At 42.0% G+C, this 20,685-nt stretch overlaps 1 protein-coding gene across 1 annotated transcript in view; it reads right to left on the bottom strand.

The window, feature by feature from the left end:
- Positions 1 to 4,765: 4,765 nt before the first annotated feature.
- myo3b (myosin IIIB) overlaps positions 4,766 to 20,685 on the bottom strand; it is a gene marked incomplete at both ends in the record, with an annotated part of 51,953 nt that continues 36,033 nt past the window's right edge. Inside the window, 9 exons of the mRNA XM_083996974.1 lie at positions 4,766 to 4,898; positions 5,307 to 5,353; positions 5,731 to 5,831; positions 15,575 to 15,698; positions 16,369 to 16,452; positions 16,611 to 16,665; positions 18,113 to 18,209; positions 19,694 to 19,774; positions 20,338 to 20,500. Of these exons, the coding sequence (XP_083853100.1) occupies positions 4,766 to 4,898; positions 5,307 to 5,353; positions 5,731 to 5,831; positions 15,575 to 15,698; positions 16,369 to 16,452; positions 16,611 to 16,665; positions 18,113 to 18,209; positions 19,694 to 19,774; positions 20,338 to 20,500 (885 nt within the window). The remainder of the gene's footprint in view (positions 4,899 to 5,306; positions 5,354 to 5,730; positions 5,832 to 15,574; positions 15,699 to 16,368; positions 16,453 to 16,610; positions 16,666 to 18,112; positions 18,210 to 19,693; positions 19,775 to 20,337; positions 20,501 to 20,685) is intronic.

The following is a 20,685-nucleotide window of genomic DNA, read 5'->3' as shown; positions in this document are numbered from 1 at the left end:
CTGTCTGGCAGTGGTGATTAATTAAAACGATCAATGGCATGTGTAAAAATGACGGTTTTGACATTACGTCAAAGTTACAATGCTAACCAGCTAGCCCCGCCCCATTCCATCTTGTCATACCACTTTGAACCACAGGGGGCGACAGCGGCCTCTCTAACCTCAGTCTAATCAATGAGGCTGAAGAAGTGGCACTGCCCAGGCTTCTTTTGTAAACAGCTGCTGATGCTAATGTTGGCAAAGTCAGAACATATCGTATCTTTAAAAACAGTCGATACCACACGCTGTTTAATTCTGACCTCGATGAAGAGGTTGTGTGTTTGAGCACCAGGTGATTCGTCCCTGCACCTCCTGGCAGTGGCAAAATGACAAGCTTTCTGTTACGCATCCCAAACTGAAACACGGTCGTAGTAATTCTCACACTGTTACTCGTCCAGCGTTTATTCAGTGGCAGCTGGTCCCACCATCTGGGAAAGCAGTGCTGGGGCAAAACAAAACAGGTTACACCTTTGGCCATGCCAAGTCTGCTAGTGCCCCCAGTCCGTCTACAAACAGAGAGGCTAATCACAATTTCACGCTCTGATTTGTCAAATCCCATTCCAGCACCGGAGGCACCAAGAAAACTTTTAAGTCAGTAAATTTCATGGCATACAGGATAACAGCTTTTCCATACTGTTTCTATTGTTCTATGTAAGCCTTTCCTGGCTTTATCCTCCTTTGCAGTGGGAGGGAAATGAATGGTTACAAGTCTTCCCCGCGAATGAGAAGGAAGCTGTAATTCTGACCAAAACATTTGGTCACCTCTAAGATTAGCAGCCGGGAACAAACTCTCATCTCCTCATGCATGCATTTTACATTCATGCAAATGTTAGACAACAAAACAGTGCATAGAGTGCCCTCAACAAACTGCAGGTGTGAGGAAGCTGAAACAAAAGCCACTGTAACCCTAATGGCATCCCTTGTCATTAACAGACCTTTGATGTATCTACTCAACAGACTCTTTTATCTCCTTCTTCCTCTATGCCTCTTACTCTCTCTGTCTCCGCCCGGCTCGACCAGTTTCTTTATTAATGCCGTCTTTAGGGAATGTTCTTTTGCTCAGAGCCCTCAACACACATCTGACATCTGGTTGACGCTCATGTATGTCGCTTTCTTTGGCACCAATCATTAGCCAGCAAAGAGCATCACAATGCTGAGTTTGTCGCTATTTTAGGCGTCTGTTCGTCCTCTGTCCTTGAAGTTTGTAAGAACAAAAACTATTAGGGAACAAGACTTGACATTAATTCTTTAGTTATGCAAAACTCTGTGCTATGCAATCATAATAAAGTGTGATATATTCGACTGTGGTGAAAATCTGACACATCTGGATATCAAAAGCACGTAAACTGCATTAAAACAGTATTTGAAAAGGCTGCACATGAAATACTGGTATTCAAACTCTCCCTTTGAACTCAAAGGATATAGAAACAGGACAATGTTGGCCTAATCGCAAGCTCTCTTTGAAGTGAGACATCACTATTAGGTGAAAAGGTAAGTATACTTCTTTGGAAAATAAAAGCTTTTCATCATTTGTTGAGGCTGGAGCTTGAGCGATTTTCATAAAGGTGGTTTAAAACTTTGGATAACAGTATTTCGGCGCTGCCTTGGATGTAGCTCTAATGAAAGTGCAGCACATGAAGCAAATAGCTAAAATGGCAAGAATAACACCAGCAGTAACGTAAGCCACATTAAAAGAGTCCTCTCTCACGCACCAGATGTTGTCAAATTTAATGAGGAAAAACAAGAGGGAGCTGGATTTATGAAGACACATTAAAGAAAACACAGGTGTCGGGCCCTGAAAGCTGACTTGACACAGAGTCTGTCCCTTTCTGCAGACCTGAGAGAAGACCACCAGAGACCAGCAGGCCAGGGAGACAGGAGCACCAGTTCATTAGGTCAGAGCGTCTTACATGAGAGTGATGACAGTATTTCATAACATTTTCCTTTTGCAACACATAATCAGCTAACTAAGGCAATTACGTACACACCTCCGCTCACCTCCTCTCATATGCTAAAGCAGGCAATCAGCCAGGGAGTTAATTTGGCAGAGAAAAACAGGGGAAGAAACACCCACTCTGGCACCATTTGTCACCACAGTCCAACCTTGTTATTCAAGCTAGTGAGCCTATTTGAAATTCCTCTCCGTGGTAAAACAGGGCCAAAATAATCAAGGGAGCATGATCACACTTAATTGATTCAGTGTACTTTTAAGATGCACTACAGGGTGCTGGGGTGACCTATTTCAGACTGCTCTTCAGAGGAACCAACTATCCCAGCAAGGGAGTAATGCACAACGAGGATTTTAATTATTGCAGGATCTGTGGCTACGACCGGAGGTGAAATGCTTCTGAACTAACTGTGACACCACATTATAACACTGCCAGTGGTCTGGGGTATTACTTTTGAATTTTCTGTCGATTTACATATGACAATAAATTACAAAGACTGTGGCTTTTTTGTTGTTGTTGCAGCTTAATTATGTGAGTTAATTTGTAGTTATGGAATCAGCAGATTTCTAGTTTGTCTTTGTCATTTCATTAAATATTGGCTGATGCTGGTGCTGTGTGTTACATCTTTTCACAGTCGTGTAAGAGCAGCAGTGGAAAGTGTAATTATTCAAGTACTGAACTTATGTGTAAATTCTTTCTAGATTGCAGGTGAAGATGAATATTTACAAATATATGACCTTAGTATTAGATAGTATTCAATACATTGTCACTGAATAAACTGCCCAACAGTTTTATTAGCTGTTAAACAATAATAAGACTATAAGATAATGAGCAGGAGACAGTTTCATTTTCTTTACTTTAACTAGATTTGAATGCAAATCTTTGTGCGAGTAGCGTACTACAGTGGTATTTTTATATTACTTGATTACTAGTTTTACTTAAATAAACAGTCTCACCACTGTGCAGAGGTTGTGTATCTTAGATAAGCTGAACTAACCATACTACAAGCAATGTGGTTGTTTACAACAACAAACAACATAGTTATGGTTGGGAAATCCCAGGTTTACTTTGCTGGCAAACTAAACAAACTGATTTACTCATTTGTGCTGTGTTTTATTTATATCAAATGTAGAAATAGTCTCTAAAAGAAATGCCCTACATATCACAGGATAAATAGAAGAAATTAAGTGCATGACCACTGATGTTTAGTTGATGAGTCAGTGGTTCAACCCGAGTCTGACCTCCCTAGAACTGGGTCGAGGTATTTGATGATCACTTTGGGTCTCTTTAAACCCACCAGGATTCCTGTGAACCTGAACCTAAGTCAAGCTGGTCTCGCTGTCTAGGCAGAGCTCTAATGTTTTCCCCGCTGAGTATAAGGAGGATGAGATCCTCAGTCATACCACCCTACTCTTCCTATTAAGATCAAAATCTCCTCTCAGGCCCTCGGGTGTCAACAAAGGGAGATGCAGTAAATGATATGCAAATTGAAAAGAAAAAAAAAAAAGCTCTACAAATCAACTCGCCAGCCCTGCATTTCCGACACTTCACATCTTAAAAGAAAATTCCTGTATTTAGGGTGAAATTCAAAGTGAGGTCTAGCTCTGCCTCTGTGAGGCTATGTATGGTGATTCCAGCACTACAGCACAAAGCCCCTCTAACTACAGGCAGCTCGCAGTGGGACTCGTCAGGAGGGTTTTGGGTTTCAGAAGGATCTGTCTCTGGATCCGTCTTAGACAATAGATGTAATACTCGGAAATAGGTAGATGTTCTCACGTCAGGTTAACACCACTGGGTTTAGAAACAGAGGGCAAGATAAGGGGCTCCTCATTGTAAATTCAGAGCACTGCCTCAGTAATAGGTCAATTCATCCATTAGTAAATCAGCAGAAACTAACGAATGATCATTTTAATGAGCATGTCATTTGTCAAGCTGAAACACCAAACTGTTAAAAACACAAGGATTTGCTTAATTTTCTACAGTTTGCTTCATTATAAATTGAAAATCATGGTCAAAATGTTTGTCTCATATCTTTGTCAGTATTCCTGACATTTGATAGACTGAAAAATCAATCAATACAATTATTAATACATGATAAGAGTAGTTATTAACTGTAGATCTTGTGTTGTGCTTCAATACTCGATATATAAGCATTTCAAGGTTTAATTGTGGAATTGTGACTTTGCAAAATGTTTTCTATTAACAACCTCCCCCACTCCACCCACCACACACCCCCACCGAGTACACAGCATGATGATATATACTTTGTGTTACATGTGCTATTATTTATTTATCCATTGATGCAACGTCTATATAATTTATTTTCTTGTATGTAGTAGAGGCTTCAAGACCCTGAAAAAGCATCATGGAAAATACTGAAGCACAATAGCAGCAAGTCCAAGTACAAGACTAGAAAAACAGACTAATAACCGAGACCTGTAAGACGTCATCCCGCTAAATTCAACATCTCGAGCTATTATTGAGCATTATGGCTACAAATGGCTTCACGGAAAAGGAGAAAATGCCAGGATTTACTTTACTACACAGAAATAGGCAGAATCCTTCTAAAAAAGTGTTAATCATAATATCACCGATGAGTGAGTCGCTCCTGTAAACACTTTGGATTTACAGCTGCGGGCATCGCCTGTACAGGTCGCTTATTTTTGCACTGCTGCTACTTGCTCCACATACCAAAGCACATCCAACACTGAGGATGTTCTTTGGAGTGTCTGTCTACATGTCTGGTGCGTCTGTCTTACCGGTTGACATGGTTGTAAGGCTCAGCTCTGACTGACGAGAGGCCCACTAGAAAGGGCGGGAGAGGGGGCGGTCGCGTAGTCTTCCTCAGGGATTGACTCTACAGTTGACAGTAATTTGTAGTACTCATCCTCTCCATCCAGCACTTTGATTTGACTGTGATGTGAAAGAAGAAAAGAAAAGTGGTGAGAAGTTCCTGTGATTCAAAGCAGTGATTTTCACGAGTTTTCATGAAGGGATAAAATAGACGTCTGCAAAATAAAAACAATATTTGCAGATGCAGCGATGTGGTGTTCAGACGTCCTCTTAAGCACACTGATCTGAACCAGGATGTGATTTATAGTACAAATACAAGTCAGACCTTCGACAATTAAAATTAGCATGCTGACAAAGCCTTAATATGTAACCCCCTCTCTAATGACGCAGAGCAACTGCTCATAAAAAGCCTGTTATTTTCGGCTCTCCATTTACATTATAAGAAAACAACTCCATTTCTGGATTCTCCTATTCCACAAAGGGCCTGCTCTGTTTAGAGTTGCTGTAAGTAGGAAAGCAGTTATTTACCCAAGTTTTCTCGGCTTCCTCTTGCTCCCCTGGTAATCCAGAGTTCTCTGAGGAAAGGGCCAAGAGCACACAGTCAAAAGATGAGCAGAGAGTCATTAATTTTTAATTCAAAGTGATTTTGTGTTGAATGCGAGCAGATGCTGATAATATCAGAAGTCACAGCATAATTTTTTCTGATCAAAGGGCTCAAGTGAGTCTGATGAAGCATGCATCTTGCTCAGCTTTGATAAACCACATCAATTATTCACCGTGAAGGCAGACATCCTGACATGAAAGCAACAGATAAAGAGCATAAGCACATGTTCAAGACAAGAGGCAGAGAAGCGTGGGGGTGGGGCTCCAGGGTCTGGCACAGGTAGGTTTAATTGTATTATCATGTGGAACCAAAGTCAGACAAAGGCCTTTATCGGCACTTTGAACTCACATTTAGCTGGTTGTAGTACAGGCTGTCTTCAGGGCTGTTGAGCAGCTTGGGCTGCTGGCCCCGCCGGCGAGGAGTTCTCTGCTGCAGCTTCATCACTGGACCTGCAACAGAGGAAAAATTAGGGCACTGATCCAACCAAGTGGGAAAAAAAACAACAACAAAAAAACAAGACCCAAAATGATACTGACGGTGACAACAGCAGCAGTAAACAGATTCTGCCCTCAAATTTTTTAATCTGAACCCTTGTGTGACAAAATGGAAAAAAAACACATTTTAAATCTACTTGGGAGAGATTATGTAATTTAATTGATGAGCTGACTCAATAACAGATTAACATTGCACTCATCCACACATGAACCACATCTAATTGCATCTCCCCTCACAGGTGCACAGCAGACGACATGTAAGTTTGCCAAACAGCTCCACTGGAAGAGGCGAGAGGTGAGACGTTTGGTGTGTGGTATCGGATTCACTTCTGACTAATCAAGCATTTTCACTTAAAACCCACATAAGGAGAAAAATAATTCCTCAATTAGCTTAATACAGTTGTAACTGGACAACTGAAGTGCATGTAAACGCGTTAGTCTGACTAAGACTGGACTTCTCGAGACTTGACTAAAACACACAGATAATTGTGATTGGAAACCGATTTTCTTCTGCATGTATGCGACTTAATCTGACCCGTATTAACCTGATGAAACGACGCCTATCGCCACCCAGTGATGAGGAGGTGGACATGTTTCCGTCAACTGTTCGATTTTCCCCATTGCATGTAAACTGGGACATGGACAGAATTCCGATGAGACGCCCCAACTCGAGCTATGAGGATAGCTCGAGTTAGCCGTGCATGTAAACGCACTGACTGTTTCTCAGATGTTGCCAGGCCCGCACTGTAGCAACAACAGAAAATAAACAGTAAGAAGCACCATTCACAAAAACAGCAGTGACCATCCTGACAAATAATGGGACTAGTGAGTTTCTCTGTCGGAGAAACACAACGTACTGAGGTAGAAAGATGCTCCAACTGTTTGTCGACAGTCACCCGAAAGTTAAAGCTGTGACTACACACTGATGACACAAAAAAGTGGGGCAACATCTACAAGTGCTGATGATCTAATTTATATAATGTCTCGGTTGATATGTATGGTAAATATATTGCATGAATAATAGATGGAGGTTTCAAAACATGGAAATTAGTATTTGGCCAGGTTTGTGCATAAAATATTATTATCATAACGGTATGTGTTAGGTGAGACATGACACTGAATGCATGTAACATTTATCTCTGTGAGGAGTTATAGTGAATACTGATGTATCTTGTGAGTGCAGAATCAGTCAGTGGAGTTGTTGTGGGAGGCTTGTCTCCTGAAGCAAAGTTTAATGAGCCTTGTTGATAGTGGTCTTTTAGAGGGAGCAGTTTTTTACTGTTCAAGACACTTTTCTGGACCACATGAGTAAAAGCAGATTAGCTACGCTGAACTTTGCTGGTGTGGAGTTAATTATTTGCCGATATACAAGATCAGGGTCAGAAGGCAGGATCTAATGTACTGCTACTGAAATTATCCAAGATGTCAAAGAAACTAATGAGAGGTAGAAATCCTCTTCACGCCAGAGTTTATTCCACTCAAGTGCTGGTCAAACAAGCTCAGTGTAGAATAATTTAACACACATGTTCAGTTCTTGGCATAATTTGACATTAGCAAATTATAATTATTGGAGTTAGATAATATGGGACCCCCTCGAAAACGAGATGGTGCATCTCAAGGGGCTTTCCTAAATAAATTGAAATATAAGAGGATTGACAAATGTCCTATTCAACTGTAAAGCTGCGTAGCTGGTTAGCTTAGCTTAGTTTAGCCTAGAGAGTGAAAACAAAAGAGATCCATTAGCCTGGCTCTCCCCAAAAGTAAAACCATCAGTGCATTCAAAGCTTGAAAACCAACTAGTTATATCTTGTTTAACTCCAATTGTAACCACAACTTGATGGCCAAGAAAAATGTAACCAAGACTTGGTTGTAGATACTTGAGGATGTTTCACCTCTGATCCAAAAGGCCACATCAGTTCTGACGGACGAGTGAGGAGACCAAGGTATTTATTTATACAGTCTCTGTGGGGTCATTATCAAGAACATTGGTGTCACTTGGTTCATTAGTTGGTCCTGGTTGCTGTAACGACAGTCGTTAGAGCCGTTGGGAATCACCTGAGGCCAAGTGGCAACGACAGTCGTTTCTTGTTGTCACATTAGGCCAAGTGTGAATGGCTGTTAAGCCTCCTGAGAGGAGATGAAAGGACAGCTCTGTAGATGCAGGAAAAGTGGTGAGTTTTTTTTTCCTTCCCAGATATCCATAGAACCATCTTTTTCTAGCCATATCATTTTTCAATATCTCCCAAACACAATTGAAGTAAATTTGAATTGAATTTTAGCAAACTGCTCCTTTAAAGTTAAATGACATCGATTCGTTGGCCTATAAACAGTGCAGCCAAAATCCCTCTCTGACTCAGCAGATCTACAGGTCTCTAGGTGTAGATTTTCACTCTCCTTCTGAAATGGAGGGTAATCTGTTAAACGGAGTAATAAGCGATTCATACATTCAGATTCCCACCCACTGAATGACTTCTCTACTCTCGGCTGCTTCTCCTCCAGCAGATGACCGAATCTTTGGCTGTGTTACGCTGTTTTCCCTGATTGTTCATAACAGTGTGTAGTACTAAAGGATGAATTATTCATTACACCACAGACAGTGAAGTGTTATTGATGTCTTACTAAAGATAATGAGCGCTGTGATAGCCTGATTATTCAAACATAAGAAAATTACAACGTTCTTCTTCCTTATGCACCACACACAGGGTTTGAAAATTTCTAGGTTACACAACCATGTTTTAAAGCTGAGACACCTTTACAAGAAAGCGTCTATATTTAATGTTAGATAACGTTTCATCTTCTTGAGACAGGACATTTCTTCATCATCTCTTGCTACCTCGGCTTCTCTACCTTGACTAAAGCTGCATTTGCTTTTTCCATCTTAACACTACTTTGTACTTACTTTGAACAGACCTCATCACATCTCAATCCCTATACATCAAAGAGCAGCCTCCCCACTTCCCCCCATCTTTCCTCGGTTTTCTTGATGTTATTCAAACCAGCACGGGTTTACTAAAGTCACACTTTGTAAATGCCCAGAAAGTTCCTGTCAGTTCTGAGATATTAGCTAACTTTTACCGTGAATCTTATCTATCCATGCCTCAGAGGTGCTAACCGTCCACTGTGTGAATCCTTGTTACCCCTGAGTATTTGAGGGTATTTGCATAGATCTAATGTAGCTTTAAAAATAAGCTGTGAAATAAATGGCTGTGTGTGTTTCCTCTAAACTAGTAGCTTCATTTGGCTGCATCAGAATCACTTAAACTATCCAACACTTTGCTGCTCAGCTTTGTGAAACCACAGGAGCTGCTGTATGTTACATATATTGATGACAGATTGAATAATCCAGCACATATACACAGTTGTGCCTCTTTAAAAAAACAAAAAAACAATGTCTGTATGTAGGACATTGTTGAGCTAATGATGCAGAAATAGGTTTGATAGCAAATGTTTAATTCCCCTGTAACTGCATCAAAGCGCTCAATCACAAATAATGAATTCTGACGGCCTTGAACCAAGTTTCAAAACTGAATCAGGCAGTAAAATAGACTGAATAGAGTCGGTTTATGTGTTCAACAAAACATGTGTTTTGTCTATCTTAAAAAATAGAAACTCTACAAACATAAAAAAACAAAAAACTATGCACTGACCCGTGCATTCAGTGCAGGCATGAAAGTATCTAATATCCTGTTGTCCCAGGATCTGTTGTAGGACTGAACGATTTATTGTTTTTATGTCAAAATCACCGTCTGAAATAGTTCCTTTTTTAAATCCCAAGTGCCGCAATCTTAAATCTGACAAACATCCTGAGTATCATAGCAAAGAAAAGTTAAAACAAATCATGGATTATATTCACGACAGCCGATGGTAAAATTATTCAGCTCTAGTCAGACATTAATTCTGAGAGTTTGCCAAAAGTAATTTCAAATACAGGTTTGACAGGAAAAAACACCACTCTGTATCTTTTTTTATTCATGCTAAGTGGCGTGGCTCCAACTGGTCGATGTTTGTCTGTCAGTAGGTGGGTCCAACGCCTTGCCCAGACTGAAACATCTCAAGAAATTAACTGGGTGGATCACGACAACATTTGGTTCACATATCCATATTTCCCTCAGTGTGAACTATATTAACTTAGTGACAGTTTTTTTCATCCTCATGAATTGATCATGAAAATGTGACTTACAATCTCAATATTGTCCAAAATAATCACATTATGTTTATATTATATTATATTATATTTGTTTTGCTTATTCTACAGCCCATCAAACAACCGCATTATCTCATATTTTATCTCATATTGCTTGATAGAATTATATTTTGTGTATTTTTAGCACAAATGCAGGCATCAGTTAAGTCCAAAGAATGCAATTTAAAATGTAATCGCAGAGCAAGTTGGGGAGGAAAAACGTAATTTTGATGTTTTCCTAAAATCGTTCAGCCCTCATCTGTTGGTCCTGCATCCTACTGAATCTACTGCTGCAGATCTGGAGACCCAAAACACGACACACGGGGGTCCAACATCACCATTTATCCATTCTGACCTGCAGCTATTAGAGCGTGTAGCAGATCAGAGGATGGGTCAGGCCTCCCATCTCTGTGCCTCTGTTTGGGAAATCACTGCCATTTGATCCAGGCCAGCCCCAGAGGAATGCTGCTCCTGCAGATATATTACAGGCAGGGAGGCTGCCAAACTGGCTTCTGGCATGGGAGAGCAGCTTGGACATGAGCAGTCAGCGCTGGGAAGGGGTCAGACAGTGGCTCACATTGGGGGTTTGCTAAATGATCGTGGGTAATGTCTGCTGTTTGGGGTGGGGAGGCATAATGGTCGACTGGGAATACAGAGGCAGAGCGGTTCATACAATATTGATTTCTCCCTATCAAAAGAAAGCCAAGCAGAGTTTGCTCGTCTTGGTGAGAGACTTACATATTGTACAAGTTTGCTTCTTGAGATATAAAAGGGCTGGAATTCTTTTTGAGATAGGTATTTCTTTCATTTTCAAAGAGCAGCAGATGACTCGTATTACATCTCTAAATACCACTTTGAAATCCCTTGAAAATCAGAATGCTCCTCAGAAACAACATAAAAGAGCTGCTAAAAGGGATTTTTAGTGGAATAAATTAGAGATGTATCGATTTACTTCCAAAATCACGTGCTGCAATCACCTGACTTCTCCCAGACCACAGTGAACCACTTGGGCTTTGTTTATTCAGATGGAGGGAGCAGAGGCACCAAAAGGCATGGATTATAAGGAAAAATCATCAGCAGGGGCCTTTGATGTCTAAATGAGGCATGTGCAACCCAGACCCCTCTCTTTACCTCACAACCGCCTCCTCTGACACGCATGCGCACACACATGCACACATGCGCGCAGGCACGTATAACACCAGACACATGCAATACAAACGTGCACAAACACACACACACACACACACACACATACATGCGTAGTGTGTGCTCACTAACACAGACATTTCTCCTCAGTTGCAAACAAAGACCCTAAACAGATATCTGATGTTGAAGAGCCTTTCCAGAACATTTCAGGGTTCCTGAGTTTTAGTACCACTTTTGTCATTTTGGACATCATACTTAAATAGCAACTCATGTGCTTTGAATTATAAGACAAACTGGTCAAGTCCTGCAGATAATGTTGAGAAAAAAGAGTGGTTCCTGCATCTGTTTTCACTAATGCAAGCAGAGGATGTTGTTACTTACAAGCAATTTTTCACACTGAAATCAATCATTTCCCGTGACAGCAGATTTGGAACTTTGACTCCTAAAGAAATGTTTGCGTGGAGAAAAAAAATCTAAACTTTGTGGAAGTCAATCATTTGTCAAGAGACATAATACATGCATTCTACAACTGTGACCTAGCACGATGAGTAAAAAGTTAAGTAGTGAGTAGAGGAGGGAGACGTGAGTGACAAGGAGCCCGAGCCAAAAATGGATTAAATATGCAAACTAATGGCAGTAAGCTTTTCCAAGTTAAGATAAAACACGGTTTATTCAAATATATAAAACTGCATTTTGTCAACAACAATGACAAACTAATGTGGTTTTGTATCGTATTTGGAAAACTTTGTTGAACTACATCAAATGACTCAATCCACACGTGCGAAATTACAGAGAACTTGGAGTATCATTTTCCACCTTGATTTAACGTCTGAGGAGATTATTCTGTTGGAATTGTGATGATGAGTAGTTTGGAAGTACATCCTGTTAACTACTCCCACTGACATTAAGAGGATTACGTAGGTAGCGTCAGACAGAGGCAACTCCTTCCGTTAAGTTGAGTCTTTCCTATCCCTTCCAAATCTCTGCTGCCGCTACGTCGAGCCTGTAATTTGCCTAAAACTGAAGGCATCCGGTGGAGACGCGGCGATATGCGGAGACAGACAGATAAATCAAAAGGCTGAGAGACAGCGAGAGGGAGGGAGAGTATTTGTCTAGCGAACACGGAGAGGGTGGATCATTTGTCTGGCAGATGCATGTTGATACGGTGATGCTGCTGCTGCTGCTTTGGTGGTGGTGGTGGTGGTGGTGGGTTGCGGAGCAGCACCTGGTGGCTGCAGACCTTGTGGGAAGATGTTTAAGAGCCGAGGGAGGGAATGAGAGAAGAAAGTGAGATGTACTGGTGGGTGTGGGTTTGACCTCAGTGCGGGCAAAACGGCATCCACGTTTCCAATAAGCTCTCCCAGCTGTGGCTGTAAACCACAGAGAGAGCTCAGGGCGACAAACAAAATCAATTCTTATTGACTGTACCACGTTACACACCGGGGATACATCACTATAACCAATAAGTCAACATAAACTTCAAGTATTTTTCTCTTTCTTCTCCCCGTCTCATCCCTTCAAACGACCAGGTTAACTATCTTCCAAGGCGCAGAGGTAATTGGTCTCTGTGTTGTGCCTCCACTTTATCACTGTCTCTCTCTTGACATGTATGTTTACCACAACTATAATCTTCAAAAAGCCTGTTAACATAAGTAGCTCAGCTTTCATGAACCATAAAGTCAGCTCTGACTGATCCTCGGCACCATCCTGTTTACCACGCTGAGGAGCATAAGCAGCACTCTGATCATATCTGCTGCTTGCTAGCAAAGGCTTTCTCTCGGCAACACGCGTCTGTGACTCATTTCCAAACATGTTGTATTAATATTCAGGCTGACAGGTGACGAGAGGTGCCATCGTCTTGAGTGTGCAGCTTACACGAGTACACTGTGTATGGGTAACTTTTTCACTTACAAAACATGGGGAAATCAAAGGTTGCTGTAACAGACATCTGAGAACGCCTGGAGTACAAAGTGCCTTAATGCTTTCTTCCCACCATAAAATGCAGCACTGCGGGTATTTTTGCTAAAGAGTGTGAATAGTCGCCTAGCCTGGTGTCAGATTTGTAGTAAAACAGACATCTCTCCGAATTATCTGCTTTGTGTTGCACATTAAGGAAAAAAACAAACTTCTAATGTCTTCACTTGCAACACCAGGCTTTGTTAAATCACTTAGAAAAGACCCAACGTCCGTCAAACAGACTGAGAGCTTCCAGGTCACGCCCCGGTGTTTTGGCATTAATGGGAGCAGGGTGTGGAGTGTGTGCGAGTGTGTGTTAGTCTGGAGGGGTGGGGTAATTCAATTTCCATGGCTAATTTTCTGTTTTTCTCCACTGGTGTCCTGAAACACTCCAGGTCGAGCTCCGGCTCGAGAGAACCGATGCGATCACCAGAGGCGACAGCAGGATGAGACACAGGAAGGAGCCTGGTCTCCAAACATCTGGCAGGGCAAGGCTTCCATGACTCGCTCAATCTCGGGATGAAAAAAAAAAAAAAAAGCCCTCAGATCTGCGGGGATCAAAGTGTGCCCTGGGTGCCTGAGCCACCATGGCCTCCCTCAACATATTCAAATAGGGTTTCCTGAAAGAAGTCAGAGCCACAAGCAGACCTTGGAACATAAATGAGGCAGGAAAAGGGGCTCGATGAATACCTGAAAATCTGTGTGCTCGCCACACACACAAAATATCTAAAGCGTTAGTAAAGCCTATGGCTGTAGGAGAGGAGAATTTCTTGGTCAGGACATTTATATAACTGAACTGTCAGATATGATGTCAGGTACGAATTAATGTACCCAAGGGCCAGCGTTTGACTCCTTTCAATAAATGTTATCAATAAGTCTCAACTACAAAAGCTTTAGGCTGCACAGGGTCACCTGTTCCAACAACAGGGGTTGGGACCCGCCCCTCCCCCCAAGAAAATGCACTGGATCATTTTTGCTGGGATTTTAAGTGCAATAGTGCTGAAACACACTGCTAGAGAATATTTCCACTTTTCAATTTGTTCTGAGTGTTTTGTAAAATCATGCAAGTTGTTTGTTACTGGAGATTTAAATGACTTCAGGCTGGATACAATTACTAGTTATGAATAAAAGGGAGACAAAAGAAAAACTTGTTTATTTTTTTCACATGTTTCCACTGGATATTTTCATCTCTTCAGGCCTCTAAATATCAGTCAAATTTAACAACCTGAGAAGGACAACTGCTCATATCTCATATCCACACTACCGCTTTAAGCAGTGAATTGGAGGCTACAGTGGATCACTGTAATTAATATCACAATTGAGAGGCTCCATTATTGTAATACAGCCATTAAATATTTTAGCTATTGAACATAATTTTGACTAAAGTGGTTCCTATATGCACAGGAATGTGTCTGTTAAGGAACATCCTATATATTCATCTCTGGATTTCGAGCAGCAAAGGAATAATAATAATAATAAAAGAAAGAAAACCATTCAGCTGTTTCAATTCCAAACCTTTGTGTTAGAAAATGGAAGCTCCAGTGACGCAGGACAAAACACACATCTTTCTCAAACCCCTACCCTCGTACCACCATTTACTGCAACGTTTCCCCCCAAAATCACTCTGACATTATAAATTCATCAAACATTGCCTCCCTTCAGCAGCAGTGATGCCTGGGAGCAGGGGTCACCTGTATGCAGCATTACCGAATTAGCCGCTATCTAACCCAGACCTGCTGTGGTGTGCTGACACTAATCCCAGGCCCGCTGGAGAGCCTGTCTGTGTTACATTATCATGTCTAATCCCCGTAATCTCTCAGCCGTGCCGCTAAACACTATTCCACCTCCGTCTCTTACCTCATACCCCTCTAATAACATTAATGAAGGGCCGGGCCCCCATTACCCAGGCTACCCTAGCGGTGGGCTGGGTGACGGCCGTAATCGGAGGCCCCCTGTGCAGCCACCCACTCAGCCTTCCAGGCAGCAGGAATTAATGTAATTCATTGCCTGGGGCAAAAAGCAAACCAAACATATGTTCAACAAATCAGGGTTTGTGTATTTTCTTGTCACCGTTACTGTGCAGGTCTATTAGAGTCATTGATGAGATCCTTAGTGAAGGGCTCGCCGTGCAGGAGAATGAAAGCTTTGAAGTGCTCGTGCCACCTCGAAAGCCCCCCCACTTGCCATGAGACGTTTATGATGAGCTGACCTGGGTTATTAAAATACCGCAGAAATGAACACCCATAATGCTTCTCTCGCTCTGCTGTCAACAAAGAATGGCAGCAGAGGATTGGCTGGGATGAAAGGTTGAAAGGGGTCCCGCATTAAAAATGGCACTTTATCCATTAAAGCAGGATTTCTGCTGTCTCTTTGTGTAATTACCTGCACCCGCCAGCTCTGTGCTTGGGCTTACCTTGTTTACACTGCATGTCTCGCAGTCTAGCTGTCTCCCTGCAAGGCTTCGCTACACTGTCTTCTGCTCTGCCTTTGTCTCTCTTGAAGTCTTTCACTTGTCTGTCTCGGCTGTCGGGGCCAACCTTGAAAGAGGAGGCGTAAACACACCCAGAAGAGCAATGTCAATGAAAGCACTGGATAAATAGACTCAAGTTAAAGCAAGCTCCGTAATGTTTTTTTTTTTCTTCTTTTTTTTTTTCAATTTAGTCATGTAGATGCTGCTGTATTCATTTATTTACAATTTACAATTTGGCACTCATATAATTCAAACCCATTAATGTGCTTTGCAATGTTAATCAAATGCTAATGCAATTGCATATCCCCCTTTAGTAGCCCTACCTCCTAGCAAACAGCACCACACAGACTTAATTGTGAGGGTAAAAAACAGCACATACAGACTTCCTCTCATATTTAATTTTATCTTTGAATAAAAGAGCTATAGGAAAGTATTAATCTGCTTAACATTTCTAAGTACATCCTCCAAAGGATTTTGCTTTTTTAATCTTACATATGCTCAGCAGAGTTACTGGCAAAACTGTACATTTTCCTCATTTCATCCTTTCAACATCAAATGGTGAGCAGCAAAAATTGGATCAGACTTCAAAGACTGTGATGTGCTCCAAGTCACGGAGTGGCTCTTCTATTTCACATATTGAATCCGAGCAGGATATCAAAGTGCTACCAAAGAACCTCAGGTCTTTACTAAAAAAGGGGTCTAACATCTGTAGAAAGAGGAGCGCAAAGACAAATCACCTCAGGGAAGAGCGAGCATTTATTCTCAGCCGTGAATTTCCAGCCTTTTGATTCTCTCGTTCCCGTACCACCCTGTCTTCTCCGCTGAGATGGAGGTTGGAGCAAGAGAACTCTTTTGTCTCAAGGACTCAAAAATTCCCAAAGAATAATCTGGGTTAAAGCTGCTTTGTAGAGTAGCAGCATTTTACATACACGGCTAAAGTCAGGACTAAGAAAATGCTCATTGATATTCTGTTACTTACATTTCCTCTCTGCATGTGATCTGTGTGTGCCTCTTTGCTTTGTGGACTGTTGGACCTGTAAAAGTAAGACACATTATAAGTACAGCGAACGTAAATATCAAATAATGACACACAAATATGTATGAACTATATAAAGATATTTAAAAAAAACAGCACGGACAGAACTACAGAAGGATGCTTTGTATTTGTCTCCTTGTTTAGAGGTAAAAACAGCTCTGGTCTATGATTATGCAATTTGCAGACAGCAAGACAGAGGTATGTTTCTGTGTGATCTCTTATTGCTGCTGCATAATTAAAAAAAACTGTAAAGAAACCACATCTGCAAACACAAAGCTGTACACCAGTCGGAGTCATGCTTCGAGTCAAGAAAAACAAAATCTCATCCAGTTTGGACTTGGTGATGCAACTGGAGCCTCTGCTGTTTGGATGCAAACAGAATTCATGCGTGGCAGAGAGGAGGGATATCAAAAGGGAAAAGAACAGCATGTAGGTGAGAACATAGATCTTACAGGAGGAAAATGGGCCAGATCATGTCAAAATAAATCTATATGGAGAGATTCCAACACTGATTAAACAGAATTGTTAAGTGGAGGTTTGAAGTTTTTCTCACCAAGGAATATGATTGTAAACATGGAGAGAAAAATCCCAGATGAGGCTGCGCTTGGTTTGAGTATATAACAAGCATAACATTTTCAGATGTGTAAATCTAGTATTTTGGAGTGTGTGTCTAGAGAGAGATGCACAGCGTTGACCAAAAAGTCACCCGCAAGATTTAAGAGCAATTTCTTTAACGTGGTTTACGCAGTGCATTTCTAAACATGCTGCTCATACTTCTCATCATTGTAATTTCCTTTTGTTCTGTGCTTTTGCCACTGCACATTAAAAGAATCCTTCAGGAGTTTGCCCCCTCTCAAATACATTTTAGTACATTAGTCTGTACTCTCAAATCTTACATTAGAGAATTTGTCTAATCACTGATATGTGTGAGTTGTGGTGAAGCTTTTCGCTAAAAGCCGCCATCCTCACCACGTGTGCTGCTGTTCAGTCAGTGGCTGCGCTCCCGCATAGCACATACTTTCTTAATGACTGGCCTGCCCATATGCTGAATAAACACAAAGTCCTCCGCTCATACATCTGGAGACCAGTGAAGCGCCCAACCCCATTTGTGGTCAGACAAGTGTGCTATCTTGGTGGAAAGATATTTATTACATTTATAAAAACTGAAAGAGGTGGTGCGTAAGGCGGAGCTTTCTCCTCTGCTTGAAACAACAGTACATTATAGGGCAAAAGGAACAGCAGGAGGAAAGATGAGTGACAGGAATGTGAGACCTCTTGCTCAATAAGTCGTCTCTAATGGTGGTTTCATTTTCTGCCACATTTGAAGACTATTGTCTGTGCCGTAAGGAGAGACAATAATGAAATAAGAAAAAAAAATGAAACGTGCAGGAGAATATTCTTTCAATAAGAGCAGACCCTAAAGGCCGAGAGATGTCAAAGCTCACCTTGTATGTTCCTCCTTGGTGGTCTTTCCTCCAGCCTCAGGGTGACATCTGTGCCTCTGGGGTCCGTGGTCCCGACGCACTTGATGGCCCCTGTAAGCTGCACAGGATATGTATGTCAGACACACTCGCACATGGTCAGAAGAACCATGTTCATCGCTCTGCAATCCATCACAACAACATACATATATTCCACCAAGGCAGTTACCAAGTGTAATTGTTGTAATTAACACAATTTATCAAAGCATTGACAATGCTTTGTATTAAAAAACACTGCATTTGCTGGGAGGAAGTGAAATGTGTTTAGCATCCATATAAGGAGTGTAGTGCAGCAGTGGGAAAACACTGTGTGATTACTGAAACATACTGAGCTCAGATGGATGGTAAACGGAGCCTGCTGATTTACTCCGTCAACGGGCTTTGTGTTTTTCTTGTAAAATTATATGCACAGGAAAAGAAAGCTCAAGTACATTGTTGGGCCATGGTTCTATTTTGCATGGTCTAATCTGATCGATGGTGAGCATGTCCCCCAGGCCCCGCTGAGATCTGAGAAGCCACCAGGCTCATACATTTGAAAGGCATCTGTTTATTTTCAGAATGCAAATGTAGTCCACCTCAAAGGCTATAAGCTGCAGAGAACACACAATGTGAATGTGCTGGAGTGCTCCGCCGGGGGGCTGAGGCCCCACTTATGTCAGGTTCAGGTCCCCCCCACCACCACCCCACTCTCTCCTCCTCCCCCCTCCTCCTCCTCTCTAAACCCCCAGCGGCCACACACAAACACACTTCTCTAAAGAGAAAGACAGCGGCAACAGAGCGGCTTTCCTCACACCAAAACCATGTTTACCCATTCTGCAGCGTTATTTACAAGGGTTTTAATGGAGGACATTTACACAAGGTGTGCAGGCGACTGAGATGCTCCATGTGCCAGATGAGGGCAGCCCTTAGGGGAGCCAGGGGAAACAATGCCAAATCTCCTCCCCCTGCCCTCCTCTCTCCTGCCCCTTTTGGCACCCTCCCTTGTCCTCCAGTGAGAGGCTCCAAGGAGGGGTGGTGGTGGTGGGGGGGACCCGGGAAGGTTAATGTGCCCACTTTGATCTTCGTCAAGGCACACTGAGTAAGAATTAATTTACATTTCAGATGAAAAGGTTGACAGTATAAAAAGGCATCTTGTTTCTGGTATGTGAGAGCTGTGTAATAGGCCAGGAATTTGAGAGAGGAAGTCGTGAGGAAACAGAAGGGATAAGCCCCTCTCTTGCCTTTACTGGGAAAGAGATGAAAGGAAAAAAGGATCTCAGTATGCACTGTTCTTCTGAAACATGGGGACCAAATGCTGCCCAAACTTTCAAAAGCTTTTCTTTATGCATTATTAATTAATTATTACTGTTTCGTAGGCCACTCATTGAGATCAAAAAGGTGTTTCACAAAGACGTAAGGTTTTTCAGGCCTTTATCCCTTTTCCTTTTCAGAGCGTATGAAAAAGTGGCATGCATTTCCCCCGGACACGGGGCTGCATGAGGAATTCCAGAGGTCTTCATTTGAATGTTTGAAGACCTTCAGAAGAAAATACAAACATTTCTTTACCTGACTGTATGCGGACTGCGGCCTCTTCCCGCTCCTTTTTTATTTGCTTGAGGTTCTGCCGGGCAACATGGCCCCTCCAGGCTAGAGGAAGAGAAAGAAACACTGGGTGTTTGTGTGTGTGTGTGTGTGTGTGTGTGTGTGTGTGTGTGTGTGTGTGTGTGTGTGTGTGTGTGTGTGTGTGTGTGTGTGTGTGTGTGTGTGTGTGTGTGTGTGTGTGTGTGTGTGTGTGTGTGTGTGTGAGGGAGAGAGATTGCTGACCTACCTCTGTGAAACAAAATAGACTGCATATACTACACAAGATCCCACTTCAAAACACTGCTAAACCAGGTGGCAGAGGGATGGATCCCTTTGAACTCTCTGAGGTCTTATTGTCTGCTCTGAAGCATTGCTCTTAACCCTCGTAGGTCAAGCTGTGGTTATCAGATTCATCTCTTTTATGAAGACTTGCCGGTGCATAATAGACTAGAAGTCATTAAGAAACCCGGTGGTCAGACTCGCATCAAATTTGCACCTGTTTCATCTTTACAGGATAAAAAAATACATCAGAACTCATCCTCCATTTGTATTTTGAGTTGTATTTTAAGTTTGACTCGAATTAGATGAATCCCTCTCCTCTGTTTACTGTTTAATTAATACCAGTGTACCTGACTGGATGATGACGGCGCCGTGGTTTCTCTTCTCCTTCTCTTTACGGTAACGTCGGGCAGCCAGCCAGCCTTTAGTGTACGCTTGCATCACCACCACCCGAGCTATCACCTCTCTCAGAAGCAGGTTTAGCTGCTCCACATGGTAGTACCTCAGGAAGACCTGACAGGAATACGCTGCTGTCATTGCACGGGTCTTTGTACAGTCACGCCACAGGATTGGACAGTTATGTGCTATATATGGGTTTAGGTTAGGTAAGATTTAAGCACCTCCTTTCACATCTTTATATCTATATTGTCTGCTGCCATTCTGTCATGTCTACATTTTCATTTCAACAAAAACGTCTT

The sequence above is a fragment of the Trachurus trachurus genome, assembly GCF_905171665.1.
Source record: "Trachurus trachurus genome assembly, chromosome: 21".
NCBI lineage: Eukaryota > Metazoa > Chordata > Actinopteri > Carangiformes > Carangidae > Trachurus > Trachurus trachurus.
This window is presented reverse-complemented; position numbering and strand designations above follow the sequence as displayed.